Source organism: Carettochelys insculpta, chromosome 6 (assembly GCF_033958435.1).
Source record: "Carettochelys insculpta isolate YL-2023 chromosome 6, ASM3395843v1, whole genome shotgun sequence".
NCBI classification, from domain to species: domain Eukaryota; kingdom Metazoa; phylum Chordata; order Testudines; family Carettochelyidae; genus Carettochelys; species Carettochelys insculpta.
In genome coordinates, this window is record NC_134142.1 from 15,194,750 (window position 1) to 15,220,627 (window position 25,878).

Genomic DNA, 25,878 nt, shown 5'->3' on the forward strand with positions numbered 1-25,878 from the left:
GTCTGTGTTCTCCAATCACACGCTGATTGTAAATGTGGTACAGACTAATTTGCTGTGGGGTTACCATTGAATCCCTGCATTGAGCCCCTGGCTCTGTAACACAGAGATGCAAATGTTGTTGGGAGGTTCTAGAACTGTCTCTCTTTGGTCCATTTTGGTAAATTGTATGAAAACGATTTACGTGTAAGAGCTGTCTCTGTAAGATACACTGAAGAGACCATGTCAGTATTTAACTGCAGCTCAGTTGCCTTCGTCCAGATTCCTCTGTCGTACCATCTGAGCACCGATAAGGAGGAAAGATTAGCTCAAGTAGAAATAAAAACCAAGTCAGTCCTTATGAATCCCTCACAGAAAATATGTGAGGGGATGGTTTACTAGTAACTAAACAGAGGGGACTTTTTGCCTCAGGGAATTGGCTTGAAAATATGGGCCACAGTCCCAGGCTTGAGTCTAGTTCAAGTAAGTATTATCCCATAATGCTATGAGGGCTGTTACCAAGGCCAATGGGGGGGCAGCTGTTCTGCGGCCCAGTGATATAAAAGAACATAAGAACATAAGAATGGCCATACTGGGTCAGACCAAAGGTCCATCTAGCCCAGTATCCTGTCTGCCGACAGTAGCCAGTGCCAGGTGCCCCAGAGGAGGTGAACCGAAGACAACGATCAAGCGATTTGTCTCCTGCCATCCATCTCCCACCTTCGACAAAAGGCTAGGCACCATACCTTACCCCTTGCTAATACCCATCTATGGACCTAACCTCCAGATATTTATCGAGCTCTTTTTTAAACTCTGTTAGGCTACGTCTACACGTGCACGCTACTTCGAAATAGCTTATTTCGATGTTGCGACATCGAAATAGGCTATTTCGACGAATAACGTCTACACGTCCTCCAGGGCCGGCAACGTCGATGTTCAACTTCGACGTTGCGCAGCCCGACATCGAAATAGGCGCAGCGAGGGAACGTCTACACGTCAAAGTACCACACATCGAAATAGGGATGCCAGGCACAGCTGCACACAGGGTCACAGGGCAGGCTAGCGCTTCCGGGGCAACAGCTAGCCGCTCCCTTAAAGGGCCCCTCCCACATACACTCAGCCTGCACAGCACGCGGTCTGACGAGCCAGATAGGCACACAGACCCCGAGCGCCGCAGTTATGGACCCCCAGCAGCAGCAGCAGCAGCAGCTAGAGGTCCAGCCAGCCCTCCTGGCAGGAGCAGGGCTTGCCCTGGCTCTTGTCATGTTGGGGGCAGCTGAGCACCTTCCTGCCCCAGGGGAGGAGATGCCCCCGGGGCAGCAGGGCTTAGCCCCTACCCCTGCAGCACCCCGCTCCACCCCCCGCCTCACACGCCGGCGGCTGTGGAGCCACCCCACCAGCACCGACTGGTGGGAGCGCCTGGTGCTTGGGGAGTGGGATGACGAGCACTGGGTCCGCAACTTCAGGATGACCCGACAGACATTCCTGGAGCTGTGCCAGTGGCTCAGCCCCGCACTCCGGCACCGGGACACTGCCATGCGGCGTGCCCTCAGCGTGGAGAAACGGGTCGGCATCGCTGTCTGGAAGCTGGCCACTCCGGACAGCTACCGATCCGTGGGGCAGCAGTTTGGCGTCGGAAAGGCCACTGTCGGGGCCGTCTTCATGGAGGTAAGAGAACCCACAGGGGGAGGCCAGGGCAGAGCAGGGGGGCCAGGGCAGAGCAGGGCAGAGCAGGGGGGCCAGGGCAGAGCAGGGCAGGCCAGGGGGGCCAGGGCAGAGCAGGGGGGCCAGGGCAGGCCAGGGGGGCCAGGGCAGGCCAGGGGGGCCAGGGCAGAGCAGGGCAGGCCAGGGGGGCCAGGGCAGGGCAGGGCAGAGCAGGGGGGCCAGGGCAGAGCAGGGCAGGCCAGGGGGGCCAGGGCAGAGCAGGGCAGAGCAGGGGAGCCAGGGCAGAGCAGGGCAGGCCAGGGGGGCCAGGGCAGAGCAGGGGGGCCAAGGCAGAGCAGGGGGGCCAGGGCAGAGCAGGGCAGGCCAGGGGGGCCAGGGCAGGGCCATGCACACCCTGCTCACCCCTCATTGAGGCTGTCCCATGTGCTTTCCCTGCAGGTCGTGCGTGCCATCAACTCCATGCTCCTGCACAGACTCGTGAGGCTGGGGGACCCAGATGCCACCATTGCCGCCTTTGCCACCCTGGGCTTCCCCAACTGCTTCGGGGCTCTGGATGGGACCCACATCCCCATCCGCGACCCGGACCACAGCGGAGGCCGATACGTGAACCGGAAGGGCTACCATTCAGTGGTCCTCCAGGCCTTGGTGGACAGCCGGGGACGGTTCCAGGACATTTACGTGGGCTGGCCTGGCAGCACCCATGACGCCCGGGTTTTCCGCAACTCGGGCCTGTGCCGCCGGCTGGAGGCGGGGACCTACATCCCCCAGCGGGAGATCCCTCTGGGGGACACCACCATGCCCTTCTGCATGATTGCGGATGCGGCCTACCCCCTCCGGCCGTGGCTTATGCGCCCCTACACGGGCCACCTCTCCGCCAGCCAGGAGCGCTTCAACGCGCGCCTGAACCGTGCGCGCCAGGTGGTGGAGCGCTCCTTCGGCCGCCTCAAGGGACGATGGAGATGTCTCCTCACCCGCCTGGATGCCAGCCCCAACAACATCCCCCAGATTGTGGGTGCCTGCTGCGCCCTGCACAACCTTGTCGAGAGCAAGGGGGAGACCTTCCTTCAGGGCTGGGCCGCCGAGGACGGCAGGGCACACCTCCAGCCACCTGCTGCCCCCAGTCGGCAGGTGGACCCAGAGGGGACCCGGGTCCGGGAGGCCCTGCGGGCCCACTTCGACAACCAGGCCGCGGGGTGAACTCTGCCCAGGCCCCCGACTGCCCGCCCCTTCCTCCCCCACACTCCTGCCTCAACGCCCACACCACCATGGGGCACCCCACCGCCCCCCCCCCCCTTGTCCAGGAGAAACGACAGATCGAACTTGTGGGTGAACGTAAATGTTTTCTTTGGCTGAACCTTTTTTTTTTTTTGAAATAGAAAAATATACACATGTGAAAGGGAAAGCAAAAAGGAGGGACAAACATGTAACAAAAGCAAGATGGGCACAAATAAAACTATGTACAACAATAAACTCCAAGCAGGGTGCGCCATCCACAAAAGGAAACCAAAAAGCAGGGAGGAGAACGGGGAGAACTATTTACAGGGGGGACGGGGCAAGCAGGGGCAGCACCCACCCACCCAGTCCCCAAAGTCTGTCCATCGGGGGGGGGCCACGTCCCGGGCCCCTCACCCCCTACAGGCCCCCAGTGGGCGTTCCCAGCCGGGAGCTCCGGCGGGCCTGCAGTCTGGTCCGCGGCTGGGTGGGAGCGGGCTCCACCAGAAGATATCGGCGCCGGCGAGTCTCGGGTGGCTCCAGGGGTCCCTCGGCGCGGTGGCCCTCGCGGGGAGGTGGTGGGGCGACGGCGGACGGGCCGGCGGCGGCTGCAGCAGCTGGTGGTGGGGCTGCAGGAGCGGCCATGGCGGGCGGTGGCGCGGCTGGCGCGGCATGGGGGGCCAGGAAATCAACCAGGCGGTTGACAGTGTCCACCAGGGCCCCCCATGACTCGCGGCGCCAGGCCAGCGCCTGCTCCTGCAGCCGGATGTAGTGCTGCGACACCTCCAGCTGCCGCTCCGACACCTCCAGCTGCCGGCGATGGATGGCCAGCAGCTGGGGGTCTGTGGCCACCGCCGGCAGTAGGCGCGGGGTCTGCCGTCTTGCCCTCCGCGGGGCCGGTGGTTCCTCGGCCGGGGGGCTTCCCTGGAGCGAGGGTCCCGGAGGACTCTCCGGGACGACCGACGCCTCGCCGGCGCTCTCTTCCGGTCCTTCGGATGGTGCCGGTGCAGGTGCAGGACACAGGAGAGGAGGGGGGAAAGAAGAATGGAGACAGGCGTTAGTGTCGTCCCCGAGCCGTGGCCTTTGTCCCCCCCGCCCTGTGCTGCAGGTTCCCCATCCCCGTCCCCGGGAGATGCTGCTGTGATGGATGGGGTTCAGGGGTCCCCCTGCCCTGCAGCCCGTCCCCTGGTGGGAGCGACTCTCACTTCAGCCCGCAGGGTCTGAGAGCAGGAGAGGTTTCTTAGGCCACAGCTGGCCAGTTTCTGGCAGGAGTGACAGCACCAGCTGTCGGAAGAGACAGTCCTTCCAACTCGTCGTGGGGAGAAGACCCCAAGGGGGGGCCCCTCTGCGATGCAGCTTTCCCCCTCCTCTGGCTGGCTGCCTACCAGCTCTCCCTTCCCCTAGCCTCTACCTGTGGCCCCCGCCCTCGCCCCCGCCCCCCAATTCCAAGCCAGCTCGGCTCCTCCCTCCTGTTTGTTCAGGGCAGAGGTGTTACCTGCCAGCTGTAGCGCCAGGATCCTCCTTTGGCCCTGGGAGCTCCTCGGCTCGGGTGGCTCATCTGTAGCCTGGGTCTCCCTTTGGCACTCCCCCCACTCCATCGCCTGCTGGTGCTGCGGGGTGTCCCACCCCCTCCGCCCGGGGGCCCCTCGAGGTTCCGCTCCCCCCTGGCCTGGGGATGGGGCAAGGCACTGTCATGCAGGGTGGCGGGGGGCAGGGGCTGCTGGCTGCAGTGCTGTGAGGGCCCTGTCCCTGGTGTCCTTGGGGCCATGGCCATGTGAGCGTGTGGGGGGCCCTGGACACATCTCTGTTCCCCCCGCCCCTCCAGCCCCGGGGTATCCACCAGAGAGGGGTACCTACCTGTGGGTCCGCTCCCATGGTCCGGAGATCCCCGGGGGTCGGAGGCCCTGCTGCTGCTCCAGGATGGCAGGAGGAGGATCTGCAGGCTGGAATCAGTGGAGGAGGAGCCCCCCTCCTCCTCCTCCTCCTCCCCCTGCCGTGATGTCCCGGGGATGGCCTCCGGGGGGGACCCCCGGGGTGCGGGGCTTACCTCCGGGCTGGAGCCCGGCTGCAGGGCCTGCTGGGGCTCGTCAGCCGAAGTGTCAAGGGTGGCCAGAGGGGGGGATGTGTGCCGGGAGCCCAGGATGTCCCTGAGCTCCCTGTAAAAGGGGCAAGTGACTGGGGCGGCCCCAGATCGGCTGGCCGCATCCCGGGCCCGGGAGTAACCCTGCCGCAGCTCCTTCACCTTGCTGCGGACATGGTCAGGAGTGCGGGCAGGGTGACCCCGGGCAGCCAGGCCGTCGGCCAGCCGAGCGAACGCATCCGCGTTCCGTCTCTTGCTCCCCACTACCTGGAGCACCTCCTCCTCACTCCAGAGCCCCAGCAGGTCCCGCAGCTCGGCCTCCGTCCAGGAGGGGCCCCGCTGCCGCTTCCCAGACTGCTTGGTCCTCTGGCTGTGCTGGCTGCCCTGGCTGCCCTTGGGGGGGGTCCGCTGGGGGGGCTGCTGGGCAGCCATGGCTGCTGCAGGGGCTGAGGGCTGGGCAGGCTCTGCACCGCGTGTGCAGACAGGAGCCTGCACGTTCCCTCAGCCTCCTGCAGTCAGGGCGGGGGAGGGGCCCTTTAAGGGGCCGCTCCACGCGGCCACCAGTGAGCTGCGGGGCTGGAGAGAGCGTCTCTCAACCCCCCAGCTGTTGGGCGCCATGGAGGACCCGTCAATTTCGACGTTGCGGGACGCGGATCGTCTACACTGTCCCTACTTCGACGTTGAACGTCGAAGTAGGGCGCTATTCCCATCCGCTCATGGGGTTAGCGACTTCGACGTCTCGCCGCCTAACGTCGATTTCAACTTCGAAATAGCGCCCGACGCGTGTAGACGTGACGGGCGCTATTTCGAAGTTGGTGCCGCTACTTCGAAGTAGCGTGCACGTGTAGACGCAGCTTTAGAGTCCTGGCCTTCACAGTGTCCTCTGGTAAGGAGTTCCACAGGTTGACTGTGCACTGTGTGGAGAAAAACTTTCTTTTATTAGTTTTGAACCTGCTACTCATTAATTTCATTTGGTGTCCTCTAGTTCTTATATTATGGGAACAAGTAAATAACTTTTCTGTATTCACTTTCTCCACACCATTCATGATTTTATATACCTCTATCATATCGCCCCTCAGCCTCCTCTTTTCTAGACTGAAAAGTCCCAGTCTCTCTAGCCTCTCCTCATATGGAACCCGTTCCAAACCCTTAATCATTTTAGTTGCCCTTTTCTGAACCTTTTCTAATGCCAGTATATCTTTTCTGAGGTGAGGAGACCAAATCTGCACGCAGTACTCAAGGTGTGGATGTACCATAGTTTTATAAAGGGGAAGTAAGATATTCTTCGTCTTATTTTCTATCCCTTTTTTAATTATTCCTCACATCCTATTTGCTTTACTGACTGCCACTGCACGGATGTTTTCAGAGAACTATCCACTATAATTCCAAGATCCCTTTCCTGATCTGTTGTAGCTAAATTTGCCCCCATCATATTGTATGTACAATTGGGGTTATTTTTCCCAATGTGCATTACCTTACCCTTACCCACATTAAATTTCATTTGCCATTTTGCTGCCCAATCACTCAGTTTGCTGAGATCTTTTTGAAGTTCTTCACAGTCTGCTTTGGTTTTGACTATCCTGAACATTTGGTGTCATCTGCAAACTTTGCCACCTCACTGCTTACCCCTTTCTCTAGATCATTGATGAATAAGTTGAACAAGATTGGTCCCAGGACTGATGACCCTTGGGGAACGCCACTAGTTACCTCCTTCCATTGTGAAAATTTACCATTTATTCCTACCCTTTGTTTCCTGTCTTTTAACCAGTTCCTAATCCATGAAAGGATCTTTCCTCCTATCCCATGACCACCTAATTTACATAAGAGCCTTTGGTGAGGGACCGTGTCAAAGGCTTTCTGGAAATCTAAGTATACTATGTCTACTGGATCCCCCCTGTCCGCATGCTTGTTAACCCCTTCAAAGAACTGTAACAGATTAGTAAGACAGGACTTCCCTTTACAGAAACCATGTTGACTTTTGCTCGACAAATCATGTTTCTCTACGTGTCTGACAATTTTTTTCTTTACTATTGTTTCTACTAATTTGCCTGGTACTGACATTAGACTTACCTGTCTATAATTGCTAGGGTTTCCTTGAGAGCCCTTTTTAAATATTGGTGTTATATTAGCTGTCTCCCAATCATTGGGTACCGAAGCTGATTTAAAGGATAGGTTACAAACCACTGTTAATAGTTCCACAATTTCACATTTGAGTTCTTTCAGAACCCTTGGGTGAATACCATCCGGTCCCGGAGACTTGTGACTGTTTAGCTTATCAATTAGTTCCAAAACCTCCTCTAATGACACTTCAATCTGGGAGAGCTCCTCAGATTTGTCACCTATAAAGGATGGCTCAGATTTGGGAATCTCTCTAACATCCTCAGCCGTGAAGACTGAAGCAAAGAAATCATTTAGTTTTTCCGCAATGGCATTATCTTCCTTGGTTGCTCCTTTTATGTCTCTATTGTCCAGGGGCCCCACTGCTTTTTTTAGCAGACTTCCTGCTTCTAATGTACTTAAAAAACATTTTACTATTTTTTTTTTTGAATTTATGGCTAACTGTTCCTCAAAATCTTTTTTGGCTTTTCTTATTGCATTTTTACATTTAATTTGGCAGTGTTTATGTTCCTTTCTATTTTGATCACTAGGATTTGACTTCCACTTTTTAAAGATGCCTTTTTATCTCTCACTGCCTCTTTTACATGGTTGTTAAGCCATGGCAGCTCTTTTTTAGGTCTCTTACTGTGTTTTTTAATTTGGGGTACACATTTAAGTTGGGCCTCTAATATGGTATCTTTGAAAAGTTTCCACGCAGCTTGCAGGGATTTTACTCTTGTTACTCTACCTTTTAATTTCTGCTTAACTAACCTCCTCATTTTTGTGTTATTCCCCTTTTTGAAATTAAATAACAGAGTATTCGACTGTTGCAGTGTTCTTCCCAACACAGGGATATTAAATGTTGTTATGTTATGGTCACTATTTCCAAGTGGTCCTGTAATAGTTACCTCATGGACCAGATCCTGTGTTCCACTCTGTACTAAATCAAGAATTGCCTCTCCCCTTGTGGGTTCCTGTGCCAGCTGCTCCAAGAAGCAGTCATTTAAGGCATCAAGAAATTTTCTCTCTGAATCCCTTCCTGAGGTGACATGTACCCAGTCAATATGGGGATAATTGAAATCCCCCATTATTACCGAGTTTTTTATTTTGATAGCCTCTCTAATCTCCCTTAGCATTTCAGCATCACTATCTCTGTCCTGGTCAGGTGGTCGATAATATATCCCTAATGCTATATACCCATCAGAGGAAGGAATTGCTATCCATAGTGATTCTATGGAACATTTTGATTCATTCAGGATTTTTATTTCATTTGATTCTATATTATCTTTCACATTCAGCATCACTCCGCCACCTGCTCTATCCATTCTGTCCTTCTGATATATTTTATATCCTGGTATGATAGTGTCCCACTGATTGTCCTTATTCCACCAGGTTTCCGTGATGCCTATTATGTCAATCTCCTCCTTTAATATAAGGTACTCTAATTCACCCATCTTATTAGACAGACTTCTAGCATTTGTGTAAAAGCACTTTAAAAAACTACCACTATTCATATGCCTGCCATTCCCTGATGTATTGGATTCTTTTCATAGAAGAGTAGGACTGGAAGGGACCTCGAGAGGCCATCGAGTCCAGCCCCCTGCCCTCATGGCAGAACCCAGCACTTTCTAGACCATCCCTGAAAGCCATCTATCTAACCTCTTCTTAAATATCTCCAGTGATATTTCCACTTTTATATGTGATTTTTTTCTCATCTGATCTGGCCCATACTCTATCAAATCCCTTCTTCTCTTTCTGACTGAATTCTAGAGAATCTCTATCAATGGAGTCTCGCCTAAGAGAAGTCTCCGTCCGATCCACGAGCTTCTCCACACCAATAGGCTTTCCCCCATCTCTTAGTTTAAACACTGCTCTACGACCTTTTTAATGTTTAATGCCAGCAGCCTGGATCCACCTTGGTTTAGGTGGAGCCCATCCTTCCTGTATACACTCCCCCTACCCCAAAAGTGTCCCCAGTTCCTAATAAATCTAAACCCTTCTTCCCTACCCCATCGTCTCATCCACACATTGAGACTCTGAAGTTCTGCCTGCCTACCTGGCCCTGCGCGTGGAACTGGAAGCATTTCTGAGAACGCCACCATAGCAGTCCTGGATTTCAGTCTCCTTCCTAGTAACCTAAATTTGGCCTCCAGGACATCTCTCCTACCCTTTCCTATGTCATTGGTACTTACATGTACCATGACCACCGGCTCCTCCCCGCTACTGCATGTAAGTCTGTCTAGATGCCTCGAAAGATCCGCAACCTTCACACCAGGCAGGCAAGTCACCATACGGTTCTCCCGGTCATCACAAATCCAACTATCTATATTTCTAATGATCGAATCACCCACTACTAACACCTGCCTCTTCCTAACAACTGCAGTTCCCTCCCCCGGAGAGGTATCCTCAGCGCGAGAGGATACCATAGCACCCTCTGGAAGGAGGGTCCCAACTATGGGATGGTTTCCCTCTGCCCCCATTGACTGCTCTCCTTCCCTGAGCCTTTCATCCTCCTTAACAGCATTGGGGCTGTCAGATTGGAGGTGGGACAGCCCTACTACATCCCAGAAAGCCTCATCACCATAGCTCTCTGCCTCCCTTAGCTCCTCCAGTTCAGCCACCCTGGTCTCCAAAGCCTGCACTCGGTCTCTGAGGGCCAGGAGCTCCTTGCATCGAATGCACACATACACCACCAGCCCATAGGGTAGGTAATCATACATATTACACTCGATGCAATAAACAGGATAGCCCCAGCTCTGCTGCTGGTCTTCTGACTCCATTTCCTGCTCTGATTTAATTTAATTCTATATGGGGTTCTTAAGTAAAAGTTTCAGGTGGGGATGTTATAAAAGATTTAAGGACGTTAGAAGTAACTAGCTCCCTCTAAGCTTCCCCTCTAAACTCCCCTCTCAAAACTCCCGCCTATTAGCAGTCGGCCTGTTTGCAAGTGCCCTGGTCGCTTGCCAGCAGGGTTTAAAAGGGTCTGGCCTTCCTGATAGCCCCTACCTCTGGCTACAGCTCAGCCAATCAGCACAGAGGTTTAGAATTCAAACCTAATCAAGGCTCACAGCTTCCAACTGCCAGCCTGAGCACACGGCCTTTCAAACAGACAGCTCAGCACTCCAAACGGACAAACACAAGCCCAGAACCCCCAAACACAAACACCCACACACTCTAGACAGCCACTTACCTGAAGGTGCTGTAGTTTGCCCCCTCCTTCACCATGAGAGCCCCTCTCAAAACTCCCACCTGTTAGCAGTCGGCCTGTTTGCAAGAGCCCCATAGGGTCACAGCTACTGCTGCTGCTACCTTGGCAACTGCAGAGGCCAGAACCTTGGGCCCTTTAAATTGCTGCCAGTCACTGGCAGCATGTGTCCTGTGGCACTGAAGGGCTGGCTGGGAAATCAGCATAGTGTCTCGTCAGCCTGGGCTGCTATCTACAAGCCTGCATGAAAAGAATATAATGTGTGACACCTACGTCCCGAAGGGCTAATATTGCACGCAAATGAAAAACTACACTCCTTGTAAATCTTAGCAGGCAATTTCAGTAGAGAGGGGGAGGCGTAGCTCAGTGGTTTGCACATTGGCCTGGTAAACCCAAGGGTGTGAGCTCAATCCTTGAGGGGGCCATTTCCGGATCTGGGGCAAATAGATTTAAAAAAAGGATGGTGCTTGGTCCTACCAAGAGGGCAGGGGACTGGACTCAATGACCTCCTGAGGTCCTTTCCAGCTCTATGAGATTTGTATCTCCATCTGTTTATACTTGTCATCAGCTAACAGCAGAAGGGACTTTAATCTTCACTTGATGGGGCCTCTTTCTTAAAAAACAAAACAAAACAAAATAGACATCAAATCTGAAATATTTCTTGAGACAAATCGTCTAAATCAGTACCAAAGTGTGTTGAGAAAGTGTGTTCTGCTAGAGCCAGTTCTGCAAATGTGACTCCAGGGCTGTCAATCTGACACTGTGTTCACTATGTTACAAGCAAGCGCTGAATTAGGAAATTCTCAGGAGGCGACCTTAAAATTGCAGAATCAAGCTTTTCAGTTTTTTCCATAATTGGACAAGATCCACCCCCGCTACAGACTACGTTCAGATCATTTCGAAAGGAGTTGTTATACCTCGGTAAACTAGAAATTGCGAAGGTGTAACATTTCCCAAGTAATTTGGCTTGGTGTTAGCAATCAAAGTAAGAGACTGGATTTTACCCAACAGCTGGAGCCAACCCAGGTGTCATTCACCTGTAGGCAGGCTGTGGGCTGGGGTAGCTATGGAATATGGGAATAACATTTATAATCAGGCCTGCCACTGTGAGAAGGGCAAAGATGGGAGTTGCCCCCAGGCCTTTTGAAAGGCCAAAGAGTGCTGCATCACCACGCTGCAAATGACTCTGGGAGAGTGGTGGGGGTCTAGGGCTGACGGCCCTAACCCCTGCCCCTTTCTCCCTTAGTCCTGCCCCTTCCAGGGGCAGGGAGCTGGGCCTTCCTCCCATCTTGTCTACAGCCTGTGGTGGCTATTGGTGCCGCTGTTTTAGAATTTAGAAATTGAAGATTGCATTTTCCAGTGTGATCTCACACATGCACGCACACGCACACGCACACGCACATGCACAAAAGGGCTTATGCTCACTAGGTCAGCAAGCTCAGTGTGCATCATGCTAGCCATGTGTTTACTCCTGGAGAAGTCTTGAGCCAAACACAAGTTATTAGGCTCAGTACAGAAGTAACTGGGTGGAATTCCCCCATCTGTCTAATCATCCCTTCTAGTCTCAAAAAATGTATGGCTGTATGAACCTCACCCTGCTATACTCAGGTGGGCGGAGTAGTTTGTATCTATACTAGGAAAAAAGTTGAAGTGTACATTGAGTTACATCATGATAGCAATCTTTGATGCATTTTCTGAGCGTAGACAGATGCTAAAAGCCTTTGGGAAATTAAAGTATCATAGATTTTATTATTGCCTTTTTTGTGAGGGGGAAAAAAAAAGGAATTGATTACTCAGCCGGCTCACTCCCCCCGACCTCAGCCAATGGTGCAGGTACTCAGTACCAGCAAGTACAGGCATAAAAAAAGCACTGGATTTTATGGCCAGATGGGACTATTATGATTACTTTAGCCTCCCTTATACCAAAGGGCATAGAATTTCAACCAATAATTATTGTAATAAAGGGAATTATTTTTTCCCGTCTATGTGAGTCTAATTAATGAATATTTCCAAGGGCAAGAGGCCCCATACAGGGTCTGGGTTCCCACTGGGCACTTTATACGCATGATGAAAAGATCTCTGCTCCAGTTGCTTGCAGCCTATATCAAGCTTGTTTTGAACTAGAACATCTCTTTTAGAAAGTCTCGGTTTGCATGGATGGAGAATACAGCAGCTTCGTTGGTAAGAAATCAGAAAGAACTCTGTGTGTAATCTGGAGCCTTTATAAATCAGGACGGCCTTTTTGCTTTCAAAAAAAGGACGTGCAGAATAATAACAAATAACAAACCTTTGCAGCTATAAAGAACCCTCCAACCAGGATGTCAACGCACTGTGGAAAAATGAATGAATCTCCCAACATGCCTACAAGGAAAGTCAGGAGTGAACCCATTTCATGGATGGGGAGACTGAGGCACAGAGTGGCTGAATACAGTTTTTGAAGGGGATAAGTGATTTTGGGCATCTCCATTTTGGGTGCATACCTTGCAATCTCTTAGGCTTGACTTTCTGCTGTGCTAGCAGAATCAGTGAGCTTGGGGTCGTGGGGTGTACTTTACCTTTTGTAAACCAGGCCAGACGTGGTTCAGGCTGGACCCCAAAATTGGAGGGGGCATTTCAAACCCTGTTTGAAGGCATCGTTCAGAAAACAGGTGTTTGTATATTCCAAAACGAAAAGACAAAAGAGAGAGAAAATGAATAGCTACCTATTCAGAACCCGGGCAGCAGGGAACTGGGTAGCTTTTGGCCTTTGCTGTATAACTGTAGCACTGTTTCATAATTTGACTGTGAGTGTCTTGCATACTAGGCACATACTAAGGACCTTGTCTTGTGGAATGTGGAGAAAAGCTACAGCTGGCAAAATAGCACATAGCAACCCCTTGAGCTAGGCTCACTCTTGGAACAGGGTGGCCTGCTCCTGCAAGGCCAGAGACCCTGGGCCAGCCAGTACTGGCTATGAAACCAAACTGGGACGAGCTCAGAGTTTCCTGTAAAAGAGTTGGGGAGACTTAGTTGAAGGAGGTTGTGGGAAGGAGTTTGGCTATTGTGAGTAGCCCTGGAGCAGACAGAGGGGTACAAGCTGAAAGGCGTTTGAGTCCTGTTGCCTTGGTTTGGCTGTGAGTTTTTACCCCTTTCTGAGTGGGGTTTTGTTTGAATTAATACCCCTGCGCCTTGCAGGAGGGGCTTGAAAGACTTGGGGTGTGGTGTCAGCTCTTCCTGAGCTGGGAGCACAGGGCAGCCCTTTCCTATGTGATGGAGAATGTGGGCAGGCAGTTATTCTGTGGAGCTGAGGGGAAACTGAGGCAGCAGCTAGCCCAAAGCTAGGCTAGGTAGGTGATTTTGCAATCCGCTGTACAAACACACAGCGAGAGTTCCTTCTACTGAGAGTTTACAGCAGTATTGGGCAACCTGTGGCTCACAGACCGCATCTGGCCCATTGGAGTTGTTTGCATGGCCCACTAGACAAGTTGTTTACCGTTGCCCACATGCAGAGTTTCTAGATTCTGCTGGTTTCTGTCCACTTAGTTTTCTTCCTGCCAGTATTACTAAAGTGACACGCCCACAAAGCAAAGGCACGGGAAGTGAAGCGCATGCTGATTGCACACAGTGTTGATGGTGAGAGCCATGCACTCCGTTTGTATCCAACCAAAGCACTGCTACCGTTTGGTTGGCACACCCCGAGAATTCTAGGCGCCACAAGCACAGTTAGCAAAACTACCCTATCCCAGGAGACCGTCTTAGTAACGACAATCTTGCAGCCCACTGAGATGAAGAGCTACGCATGCAGCCCACTCGCTACTAGCTTACGATGTTCATCACTGGTTTATGGTCTACCTAGACCAAACAAAGGGATGTGTGTTGTAAGGAGAGCAAAGGCATATAAAGTTGAAGTGACCTTGCCCAACGTCACATTACAAGTCAGTGACAGCCAAGGTTAGATTTCAAACATCCTGTATCCCAGTTTGTAGCCCTATATAATAGACACGCTGCCTCCTATCTGCCTAAGAGAGATGAGAGCAGAAGGTAATCAAGGTATACTTTCCAAAACATGACATCTGTCTTCTACATTCAATAGCAAGTAGTTGGATAAAATTACAATCTATTATTGATAATCTTCTAATTATTTATTAGCTAAAATAATGTATTTAAAAGGAAAACATGGATATTATGATTCACAACAGTTGCAAAGCAAATTGTGTGTGTGTATTTATGCATGTGTTGTCAGAGCCATTTTGCCAGGCAGAAACCTCTTCCCACTCCCCATATGGCAGCTGTGACTCTCTCTTCCTTTGGGAAATTGTTTAGGACTCAAGACTTCATTTACCAGGGAGCAGCATCTGAGAAATGTTGCATCTCTCATTGAAAACCTGCCTCTTCACCTCTCATCTCCTACTACCACTCTCCACAAGGTGGGAATGACCTCACTGTGTTCTGTCTGAGATAACAAACAGGCTTGTACAAAGCTGACAGGGTTGTCTGCAGAACTAAAATGTTGTATTTTGCTGCAGCAATTGGAACAGTTTTGCTTTCTTAATGTCTGTCGTTTCAGTACTTACTAATTTGGCCCCCTTTATAGATGGTCGCTCGCATAAATTGTTGATTGCAAGGGAATGTTACGAGAAAGAATGCTCTTTAAACAGCTTTAAATCCAGGCTATTTGGTCTCTGGAGGATCATCCCCAGTGCATGGATGTCTGTAGGAGACAGCTGATATAACAGCCCCTACATGTCTCTAGTATAGGGGCTATAATTAATGCTATCTTGTTCCCCCATCAGTTCCTGGCTGCTATAAAGGACTATTGGCAGCTGGAAACATTTAGAGCTGCATTTAGATTTAGTTAAGTTGGCATGGGACTTTCGATAAGATAAACAAGAAGTGGGGAGAGATGGGAGGTGAGAGGGATGTACCGGAGGGAAGAAAGGTTGCATGGTGTGCCTGGACTTTTCAATGCTTATTCAAACTCAGGGTCACAATACTTAAACTGGTTCATTCAATCACTTGATTCAAGTAATCAGTTTAATAGAGCACCTAGATTAGACCACAGATTGCGGGTTGTATGAGCGTCGTATCTCTGATCTTTAACGTTCAAGTGTATCAGGCTTGTTGGGGTAGTGTATTAATATATGATATGGGAGACAATATTCTGGTTCTTGAGAACTCAACTATGATAATATTAATACCTCTTCTAGTCAAAATCTGAACACGCCATGAATGTTTGAGGACAACTAGGGGCCAATGAGATCCACAGATGAAGATTTGGTAATTCATTCCTCCGCTTGGATTAATTGGGATTATATGCTGAAAAAATGTGAGGTTGATGGTTGTAGGATGCCTACTAGGAAGTTGCTGTAATTGGGCTTTTTCATGGAGGTGTTGTTTTTGTGACTGAGAGATGGTTTCCCCAGACTGAGCTGGGGAGATGCTTACTAACATGTTTTAGAAGTTCAGACAACAGTCCAATCTTATCCAAAGCCAGTGAGCTCCTCTTCCTACTGTCTATCAACAGGGCCCTGGGATTCTCCTTACCAGGTCCATGGGACTATCTTCCTTCACTTAGTCTAGACATTTTGAGGGTTAAGGGGAATTTGTGTTAGATCTCTGAGCCTCCACCTCTTACTTGTTTTGCAGATCAAATCAAGCCAAAAGTTCATGTGGATGGTGTGCAGAAGAGCCAGGGCTCAATAGAGACCACAACTGTACTGCACATGTTCAAGGTACAGGCAGGTGAATCTGTGGCAAAGTCCACTGACTTTAGTGAGCTTTGGGTTAGGCTTTTGCTGAGAAAGAGGCCAGTTGGTCAGCTATAGGAAGCAGTGAGGATGGTGAAGAGAAGAGCTGGAGTGTTGGTTGAAATGGGGTCACCTTAAATAACCTGTTCTCCAACCTTAAAGACGCTTATGAGTTTAGTTCCCTTTGGCAAAAGGTCTGAGGTTTATCCAAGCCCTGTCTCCCAACTAGTTTTGTGGTCTCCATTTAGGGGTCTGCTCATATTACTGCAATGCGATACTGTAGTTGTATAAACACTGTGCATGACTGCTTTTTAAAAAAATATTTTGAGTATAAATCTATTGAAATCAGGGAAGTTATGGTGGTATAGAACTAGGGTTAGGCTGCGATGAATCAGCCTCACTGTAACTAACCCAAAGCCTCTATCATTTAAAAAATTATATTAAATGGAAAAACAAATATTTGCCCTGTTGCAGTGCAGTAGTAATCCTTAGCAGCACTGAACAAACAGCTAGAGAATTTGTTCCCGCCCTGTTAATCAGCAAACAGAGAATGGTGGGTGTGTACCTATTGGGTAAGAGGCTCTGAGGGTAGAAAATAGTATTTGATCAGCACCAATACTTGGGAACCAGCTGCTAATGAGCTATAGTTCAGTGATGGGCTGTTTATGGTAAAGTGAAAGTTCTGAGCTGTTTCAATGCATTTCAAAGTACTGACTGGAGCTTTGCAAATAGTGAAGTAGTTCTGGGAAAAACACATGACTCCATTCTAAGAAAGGTCCCTTCTGCTCAATGGAAAAATCTGGAATAAAGTCTGAGCTTGTTGCTGGATGATCTTTTGAGAAGAGTGTTTACAAAATGATGCTTTTACATCAGAAGAGTAAATTGCATCTTAAGTAACAAAAGAGCGGAGGGTGGTGTATAAAGGAAATTCAAACCATTGTGCTGTACAGTCTGCAAGAGAAAACAAGTGAGAAGGTCACACGTATTAAGTGCAAACAACTTTCTATTGTGAGGGAAGGATGAATCACAAAACTGGACTTCCTATATATAGACCCTCATCTGTAGTGTTTTAATTGCTACTACTTCATGCCTAAAGATGGGCAAAATCAGAGGTGGTTTTGGTTTTGCAAAAACATTTTGTTTGCCTTTTCATTTAGCTGATACAGAAGCCCAGGCAGGGGGTAGTACAGATCTGGGTCTTGTTTTTTAAAAATGTAATATCCAGATGTTGGAATTGGAAGAAGGATACAGTTAAAGTGGCCCAGTATTCAGAGATATGGTAGGTGCTTCACGTTGCATGTAGCTTGTACAAGGTCACTCCCTGCAAGAAACCTGACTGATGACTAGAACTTGTAAATAATGTTCAGCATGTGGTAAATTCACCAAAAATGCAATTTGGGGACCTCTGAAACCATTTCTGAAGAGGTCAAAGAAGTTTGACATTTAAAAAAAATGAACCATTTTAACATTTTGCTTCAAAACGAAGTTTCATTTTGAAAATATTTGTTTTGTTCAACCAGAACAACATTTATTTTATTATTTGGGACAGAAAAAGAATAGGTTTTGGTTCGGGATGAACCACTTTTGTTTTGCATTGTTTGGGATTATTCAGCTCAGCCAACAACTCAAAAAACTTTGCTTAGTGGGCCAAGTGCAGCAAAAAGATGCCACAGCCGCTCACTGAAAGGGTGTGGGTAACGTGTAAGTCCAGAGACAGTGAGGCCCCACTTACTATGGAGAGTGAAGTCTGCTCCACAGCTCTTGCTGAGAGCCAGCTGGCCTTTAGCTCCTGTGGTAGAGCACAGGGCTGTAGCCCTTAAGGTCAGAGGTTCAAACCCACCTGGGTCTGTCAGTGTTACACATGATTGAACAGTAGGCATGAATTTGTGCTCCTGCTGACAGGTTCACTAGAGAGCAGACAAAATGAATACAGTAGACCCCCAACTTATGCGTTTCTTGCAGTAACACGAGTTGAAATTGTGAGTGGCAAGGAGCTGGGAACCAGAGGGCAGCCAGGCTCCCAACTCCGTTCTGCTTGCGTGAGCTGGGAAGGTGACCGGTGTTACTGCACTGGTCAGTTTCCTGGCTCCCTGGAGTGGCGGGCAGCTGGGAGCCAGGCACAGCAGCACCAGTCAGTTTCCCAGCTCCCCACCACTTGTGGGAGCCAGAAAACTGGCAAGCACTGCTGCGCCTGGCTCTGGGCTGCCCACCACTCTTGGGAGCAGGGAGCCAGGCACAGCCAGGACTGGGAACCCGGAAGCGGCAGGGCCCCTCCCCAACCCAGTCCCGATTTACACGAAACTTGACTTCCTTGTGGTTGCTCAGGAATGCAATCTATGCGTAAGCCAGGGATCTGCTGTCGACTTAGACAAATCCAAGTCCTTCTCAGGGCTGAGTTACATTGGCAGGGAGAGAAGCATTGTACTGCAGAGGAGTGCAGGCCAGTACCTGAATCAGTCAGTCTTCACAGTATTTAAATTAACAAAAAAGCATGCTCCTGAATTTTGAAACAGCACAGCTTTAACACAGCACAATGGAGCCCAGTTTCTATAGACATGAAATATGCTTGAGGCCTGACTCTTTTTTTTAAAACCAGGTCTCCTTTTTGGCAATCGTTTTGGGTCCACAAGTAATTGTGAGCACACATGAAGGGATATGGACATTTAGCTACCTGGTTGTAGCTGTAGGTCAGGTAGAAAATGTCTTCATTCCCTCATTTGGGAGAGGCTGAGTTGAGGCTCCTTTTAAGACCAGGCCTGTCTTCGTAAGAGCCTCAACTTTACAGAGGGATCTGGTAGTGACTCTGTATTTGGGCTGCCTTTCTTCTCCATAATAAAAGATTCCTTTGACCTTTGTTTTGGCGAACCACACCTACTCACTTGGTGGTAGGGGGAGGGAGAGGTTGTTGTCCCAGGGTTCCATGTTTCGAAGGGGCCCAGAGCTCCATCTACTGCCATTGCTATTTTGTTGGTGGCGGTGGCCAGAGCTCTGTGTCCCTTTGAAATGCCACGGCAGTGCTGCTCCATGCAGCTGGGTTGAGGGTAGGGGCAGGGCAGCACCATAGTCCAGGGCGTGCCTAAGGGCGGACAGCGCTAGATCCCACCTCTTCTGCCCTTAGCCCCACCCCTTCCAGGATGTGAAGCTGGGGCCCCATCTCACCTAGTCTCAGGGCTCATGGCAGCTGTTGGCTCTGTTGTGATAAACTATAACACCTCCATTGTTTGTTGCCAGATTTTGAAATTTGGGCCTGGCCCCGGGACGTCCTCCTGTTTTATGCTATGGAATTCAGTTCAGAGTTTGCTGACATATAAACTGTTGAAAATTACCATTTCTCTCCTGTCGCTTGTGTTAACACAGCAAAATAATAATTGAACACGATCATTTTAAGATCTGGCCTGTGTCCCTGCACAAGCTCACTTGTGATCCACCAGGTATATGTGATATACATACACATTACCATACAATCACTAATGATATGGCCACATGCTGTTTTTACCAATGGACCCCTGCTCAATCAGTGCCTCATTCTGCCCCCACAGAAGTCAATAATGAAACTCCCATTGACTTTAGAGGAGCAAGATCAACCCCTCAAAGCACAGGATCGGGGCACAGAAGAAAGACTTAAGGTTACTTGGGAAGGATGAATGCAGCGTTACCTATGTTCGAAGTTCTTGACCTCACAATTTAAATAACCATCATTCAACATGCAAAGAGGGGGTGTTATGCAAAATACTTATATTTTATACCACATGCAGTGCATTTTATTACCTACATTAAATACATTCCTTTCTGCATAGGCTTTGAATAGAGAATATTTGGTTCCCTATAATGAGTAACGATGAAGACTTCTGGGATTATTTCTGTTGGGTGCTTTAAGCTGTGTAGTATTTGGATGTCTGTAACCTTGTTTTAATACTGAGCAGGTATTTGAAATTCCTTTGAAAAAAGTGTCTGCGGCAGTTTGAAATGTACTGCCAACCTCCCTTTAGAAATGCTGGGCGGTATGGCATGTAAAATAGACTGTGTGTGTGAGTAAATGAGTTGGAACTGCTGGAAAGGCATGTACTGCGCAACATCTGCAAATCACAAGATGCGTTCATCATCTTTCACGAGTTTAGCTTGTAATCATGGGCCCTTTATTTAAGTTTCCATGGTGATTCTGAACATGCTTTCAGCCCTTTTCTAATTAGAGCATTTGAAAATCTGGATGCTGAGGTTTTTTTTCTTTCCCATGAGTAAAGTTGGTTGTATTGCTATCGAGATGTTAGCATGGTAATCTGTGGAGCTGTCTCCTTCCACGACAGAGATTCAATAGCAGCAGTCATATCAGCCCCTTGCTGTAGTTCCTTTAGTTTTAGCATTTACTTAGATGTATTTTAAAACATACAAGCTAAGAAATAGAACCCCACATCATAGCATTCGATGCACTTTGATTTCTGCTTTTCAAATCCCCAAAATTTAAGTGTGTAGCAACAAGATCCAGGTAGCATTTTGTTAGCAATCCACTGTGACCCCCCCGATTCCTTTCAGTGGTACTACTGCTTAGCCACGTAGTACCGCTGCTTACTTTTTCCTCAGTATAATTCTTGACACTTGTCTTTATTGAATTTTCATCTGTGTGATTAGAAACCAATTTGCTAATTGTCAAGATCATTTTGAGTTCTAATCCTGTACAGTAAACCCTCGATTTAACAGACTAATGGGGGGAAGTGCTGTCCGTTAATGCCGAAAGTCCATTATATCCAAATAGTTATACTGTGTGATGATGCACTGATCTTCCCAGCTCATAACTGACTCCTGTGCTCTGCTCCCCACTTCCCTTGTCCCATTCTTCCCCTTACACCTCCCAATTACCAGGAGACGAGCTGCATGCCAGTCTGGCTCCTTCCACCTCCTGCAGCTCTCAACGCTGCAGCTCCTGCAGCTCCAAGTTGCCTGCATGAAGGTAGCACGCGGCCGCTGCCAGCCTGCCAGGGGGCAGCAGCCTCCGACACCATGGCTGCTGCTCAGCCCAACTGCAGGCAGCAGTGGCCAGGCACCAACATGCTCCATGCACATGGGGCTGAGGGAGGAGAGCTCTGTGCCCCACACAGCCCACCTCCCCAGGTTCCTCTGGTCCCGGTGGCCCCTCCAGCCCTGGCAGCAGCTCTGGTGAGTCTCCAGCATTTAATTAGAGGGAAGCAGGGGGTCTAGCAGACAGACTCCGTTTTTTCCAAAGTCCATTATATCAGGTTCCATTAAATCGAGGGCTTATGGTGCTGCAAAGTCCTAGCAACCCTTCCCAGTTTGCTGTCATCTGCACATTTCATAAGCATATTCTGTTCTCCATTTTCTAGTTTGCCAATTGCAATGAAAATATTGATGAAAATACTTTCCTGCTTTTTTCATCGCTGTTACGTTCTCAACTTCAAGTGTGTAAATCTGAATTAAGAAAATATCCTCTCTGCACCTGCTAGCTAAACTGAAACCAAAAGTAATTAAGGCAAAAGCTTTTCTGTGCAATGGAAACTGACAGTGCTAAGTCTTGGAAAAGAATGGAATGACAGATATCCATTTAATGCAGCACAAGATATTGCGAGGAATGTATAAAGCTGGAGTTGACCACAGCAGTTAGATGTCCTGTCCCTGCTCAATTCTGAAAACAGTCCTTCAACTCGTTAAAATGTCAGGAGGGCTTATGGAGGCAGCATTGGTAACTGAGTGCCATTTACAGAACAACTGCCACGCAATGAAAATAGTGTATTGTCTCAAAGTCGGGAACATTTATTCCCCCCACACAATAGTGAGGCTTGCCCTGAGGCACAGATAGATATCATTTACCTCCCAGGAGACCAATTTCTGTGATGAACATTGGTCTTATTTCCAATATTAACTCAAAAGCCAGACAAAAGAGGCAAATCTAACGACACAACCTCACTGTTTCCGTTTCTGATAGATTCTTGGTGAAAGCAAATTCCACCACCACTGAGAGCTCCTTTACCCTGCTCCCTATGAGTTTCACCCTAGAGATCAGGGCAGGCTGTGGCAATTGTCATGACAGGAGGTAGGTTTGAAAAGCGGTGAAAGTATTTATAATTGGATTTGTCTTGGGGACATTAAACTGAGTTTGGATGTAGTCTGAGTCCCGTTTTCTTAGTCTTTGCCATGTGACCGCGTGTAAGTGGGATATAGAAGGATCTGTATTTCTTCTCAGAAAATCAACCAATTAAGTTAGCTCACAGACTAATGGCCTCACCTTCTTGCACTTTCATGCATTGTTAATTTGTTCAGCGGCTTGGATACACCATGGGGATTACTGAAACAAGACTTGGCAGCTACTATTATGTTTTTTATCCTCTAGGGTAAGTAACAAAATAGTAACACACTTGACAGCTGGTGTGTTCATATGTGCACACAAACACACACGCACTCCAGCTGTCCATTACACCCACCACTCCCTTTGCCCCACAAGTTCACAAACGAAAACTCCTTCCTGTGCTGTTTCCCTTGCTGCAGATGGCTGGGGAATCTGCAACGTGGCACTATATTTTTATCTTCATTTGCTTTTGAAAACACAGGCCAAGTGTGGGACATCAGCTCCTTTCCCTTCCCCACCTCCCCACCAAGGAGATCCAAACACTAATGAGAACACAATGATCCCACATTCAGAGCCAGCATTGTCAGTAAGAGGGAGAGGGGCAGCGGCAGCAAAATGTTCAGATGTGTATCTTCATCTTTAGCGGTTTGAATTTACATTGTTCTCTCCAAGGGTTCCTCGTCTGCTCATCAGATGCAGTATTGGGGATGCCGATTAGCTAGATACCGTAATTTCATGTTCCTGGTGTAACCTAAGACTAGGTTAACCCTCTGTTTTCTTTCTTCTGTATTAAGTATTGTTTATTTCAGAAGGCTGTGGAGGTTTATTGAAATACTGGAAAGGTTTTAGACTCCTGCATTTACTACTTGGGCGCTGCACATACCAATGGTTATATATAAATCATAGTTTCCTTTTTTTCAGGATTTGGGGATGGGAGGAACAATCATAGTTTTAAAAAGTCTGAGGAAGTGCAGAGGGGGTAGTGTGGAGTGACGATGGGTGGAGACACTGAGGCACCAGAACGCTTTCAAAATGTCTGAGGGCACATGCCTTCTTCATCCACCCCCCCCATGATTGTTGTGTGTTGTTATTGCTCTTCCTCCCCTACTCCCAAGTATGCATCTGAACTGAAAATATACCATGTTTTCCTACCTCTGTGTCAAGTCCTGTGAAATCGTCAAAAGCCTTTGTGTGTTTTTCTCCCAGTGAACAGTTATGGGGAGGATGAAGAACTAACCACATCGTCAGATAGTGACGACGAGGTGATTAAACAGTTTGCGATCTCAGTGTCACGCTCGCAGAGTTTTCGCTCAGGGGTCTCTGAAAAGGCAACACAAGCAGGTTCCGAACGTAAACCTAAATTCAACCACTTGCTGTCCTACCATGAGGAGTACAGTACCGAGGCCTCTGAATGCGAAGGTATTGTCTGTCTCAGATGAAACTTGAAACACTTGCTTTGAATCCACAGCCACCAAACATGGAGAGATTCCTTTTATTTTGGGGAAGAGGGAGCTTTGGTTGTGATCTGCTCAGGCTAAAATCCATCTGGAGCTTCTTCCTAAAATACTGGCAAAGAGCTAAATCCAAAGCCCACTGACATCCATGGGAATCTTTTCATTAACTTTGCATGGGTTTTAGATTAGGCTCCTTGATCATTAGGCAAAATTTCCATGGTTTTGAAGTGGGAGTTTTGTCTCAGTAAGGATTGCAGGACTTGGCCTGATGCAATCCGTTGAACTGCATTTCTTATCATTGCAGTGTGTGTTAGCAAGCCTTTGATGAGAAGTTGCATGTTTTTCTTTTATAGCAACTTTGCAAATACCAGGTAAATAGTGAATGAATTATGTTGCGTCATTCACCAGTATATACGCAACAGGTCAGGCAATGACAGAAGGTAAGAATTTGTGGTACCAAAGAGAATTGTTTTTGACCAGTCATTGTTATTGTAGATGGCTTTTGTTTATTCCAAACAAACATGCATGGTCTTCAAAAATTTACCCAAGCACGAAATTGCTCTGCACCACGATATTCTATAATCCATGCCATGTCTGGGAGAACCTTTCCTGGGAAAGTTTCAGGAAATTGCTGGTGTGGTTTTAGTGGCGCAAAATAATTAATAATAATTCTGAAATACTTAGCTGCTTACCATATTCACTTTGAGGTAGCCCTTTCTTTGAGATAATAATGTGGGCTACAGTTGCTCCCTTTGTAGTCTGAGTAAACCTGAATGATTAGGATTAGTACTATTTTAACAATTACAAATGTTAAAAATAAAAACTGATAGGACCCTGCCCTACTTTCACTGAAGTCCTTGGGAAGTTTGCTGTCTACTTTAACAAAACCAGGATCGGGCCCTTTATTCCAAGTGCCACCCCCGTTCTGTGGTATAGACATTCTTAGATCCTCGCTCAGCTGCTGCTAGCCTGACTGCATGATAGAGGATTCCCTGAGCCTGGGGAATCCATGGCTGGGGTACAGTCACCATTGCAGGTATATGCCACCCAACCCCCGACTCCTATTGGGGAAGGGGATATGGCCATAGGGCATAGTATCTGCATACTGGTAATTCCCAGATGGTTGAAATGGCTTCTTGTGATCAAAAGGAGGTAGGTGTAAATTAGAGCTACCCTGAGGCAGCTGTTGCTTCTGCCAGTTTGGCCCCTGACTGGCCCGAGATCAGAGCATCGCAGAGGTGGAGGAGAGTCACCTTTGTCTCTCTTGCTCGTGAGCTGCACAGAATTTATCACATCAGCATCCCCTGATCAGACCCTCCGAAAACTTCCAGTAAGTTTTGCTTTGTTCTGTATCATTAGTTATCAACCAGATCTGGTGAGGGACTGTGAGATCTGCTGCTGGGACAATCAGGAACCCAGCAAAGATGTCCTTTATTAAGTACCTGTTGCCTTCATTCCTTTTGCCCCTGTTCCTCAGCCCCTTCTTTCTTCCTCATTTCCTCTGTCGATGCTGCAGGATGGAGGTAGTTCCATGGAGTTTGTTTCCCATCTCTGTAGCTGCTGATCTTTCCGTCCTGCCATGCAGCAAAAGTAGTTGCTGTCTAACTGTTTGTAGTGGTACCAGAAGGCTGATGCCTGATGTATTCTGTTCACGCTCCCTTCTTCCTGGCCGGCCGCCTCCCTTGTGGGCTATGCAGCACATACTCAAAAGGATGGGCAAGTGGCCAGCCAGCCACACAACAGCAGCATCATTCGAGCTAAGCAGGTGGCTCTCATCTTTCACAAGCCCAGTTTGCTATTTAACCTGTGACACTGAAAGAAGAAACCTTGGGAAAGGAAATCCACATAAATCCTGGGCAAGGAGTGAAGCCATTTCAGCAATCAAAAGCGCAGTCACTTAAGAGTCCTACACCCTCAAAGGATGTCGTGCTCTCCAGGGTGAATTCTTCTGCGTGATGCGGAGTTCCGGGAAGAGAGACACGCCTCTCCCCGGGGAGCAGACAGAAGCCTCTAGAAGCTTTCAGCTGTGGTCTCTATCCTGTTTTCTAATGGTTATTTTCCCCCAGTGTAGTGTTAAATGTTTCAGTAGCAGATCAAAATGAGCACCACTTCATGGCCATCCACTAGGATGGCTGTGAGAGGTTCTAAGCCTTTGTGAGCTTGATGCCCTGCTGGGTGTACAGAAGCCTCAGCAGGCAGGAGCCATGGTGCCTCTCTGAGCACAGACTCTGTCTTATTACCTATTCTGGGGCGACTCCTCTTATTTGCCGTAGGCCCTAGGGTCAGCGCTGACCCAGAAAATACCCTGGTTATTTAAACACACCCTCTCCCAGCACTCTACCCCAAAGGTGCAGAGTTTCTGGTTTGCGGTTTAACTTTTTCAGGAT

At 48.8% G+C, this 25,878-nt stretch overlaps 1 protein-coding gene across 3 annotated transcripts in view; it reads left to right on the forward strand.

Moving 5' to 3' along the window:
• Nucleotides 1-25,878, forward strand: part of SYT16 (synaptotagmin 16) — a 133,202-nt gene that overhangs the window by 83,946 nt on the left and 23,378 nt on the right. For 2 of the 3 annotated variants that reach the window (XM_074998676.1, XM_074998678.1), the window contains one exon: nucleotides 23,244-23,456. The exons of the other annotated variant lie outside the window; for it this stretch is intronic. In XM_074998676.1, coding sequence (XP_074854777.1) covers nucleotides 23,244-23,456 — 213 coding nt within the window. The remainder of the gene's footprint in view (nucleotides 1-23,243; nucleotides 23,457-25,878) is intronic. 3 annotated transcript variants of the gene reach the window in all.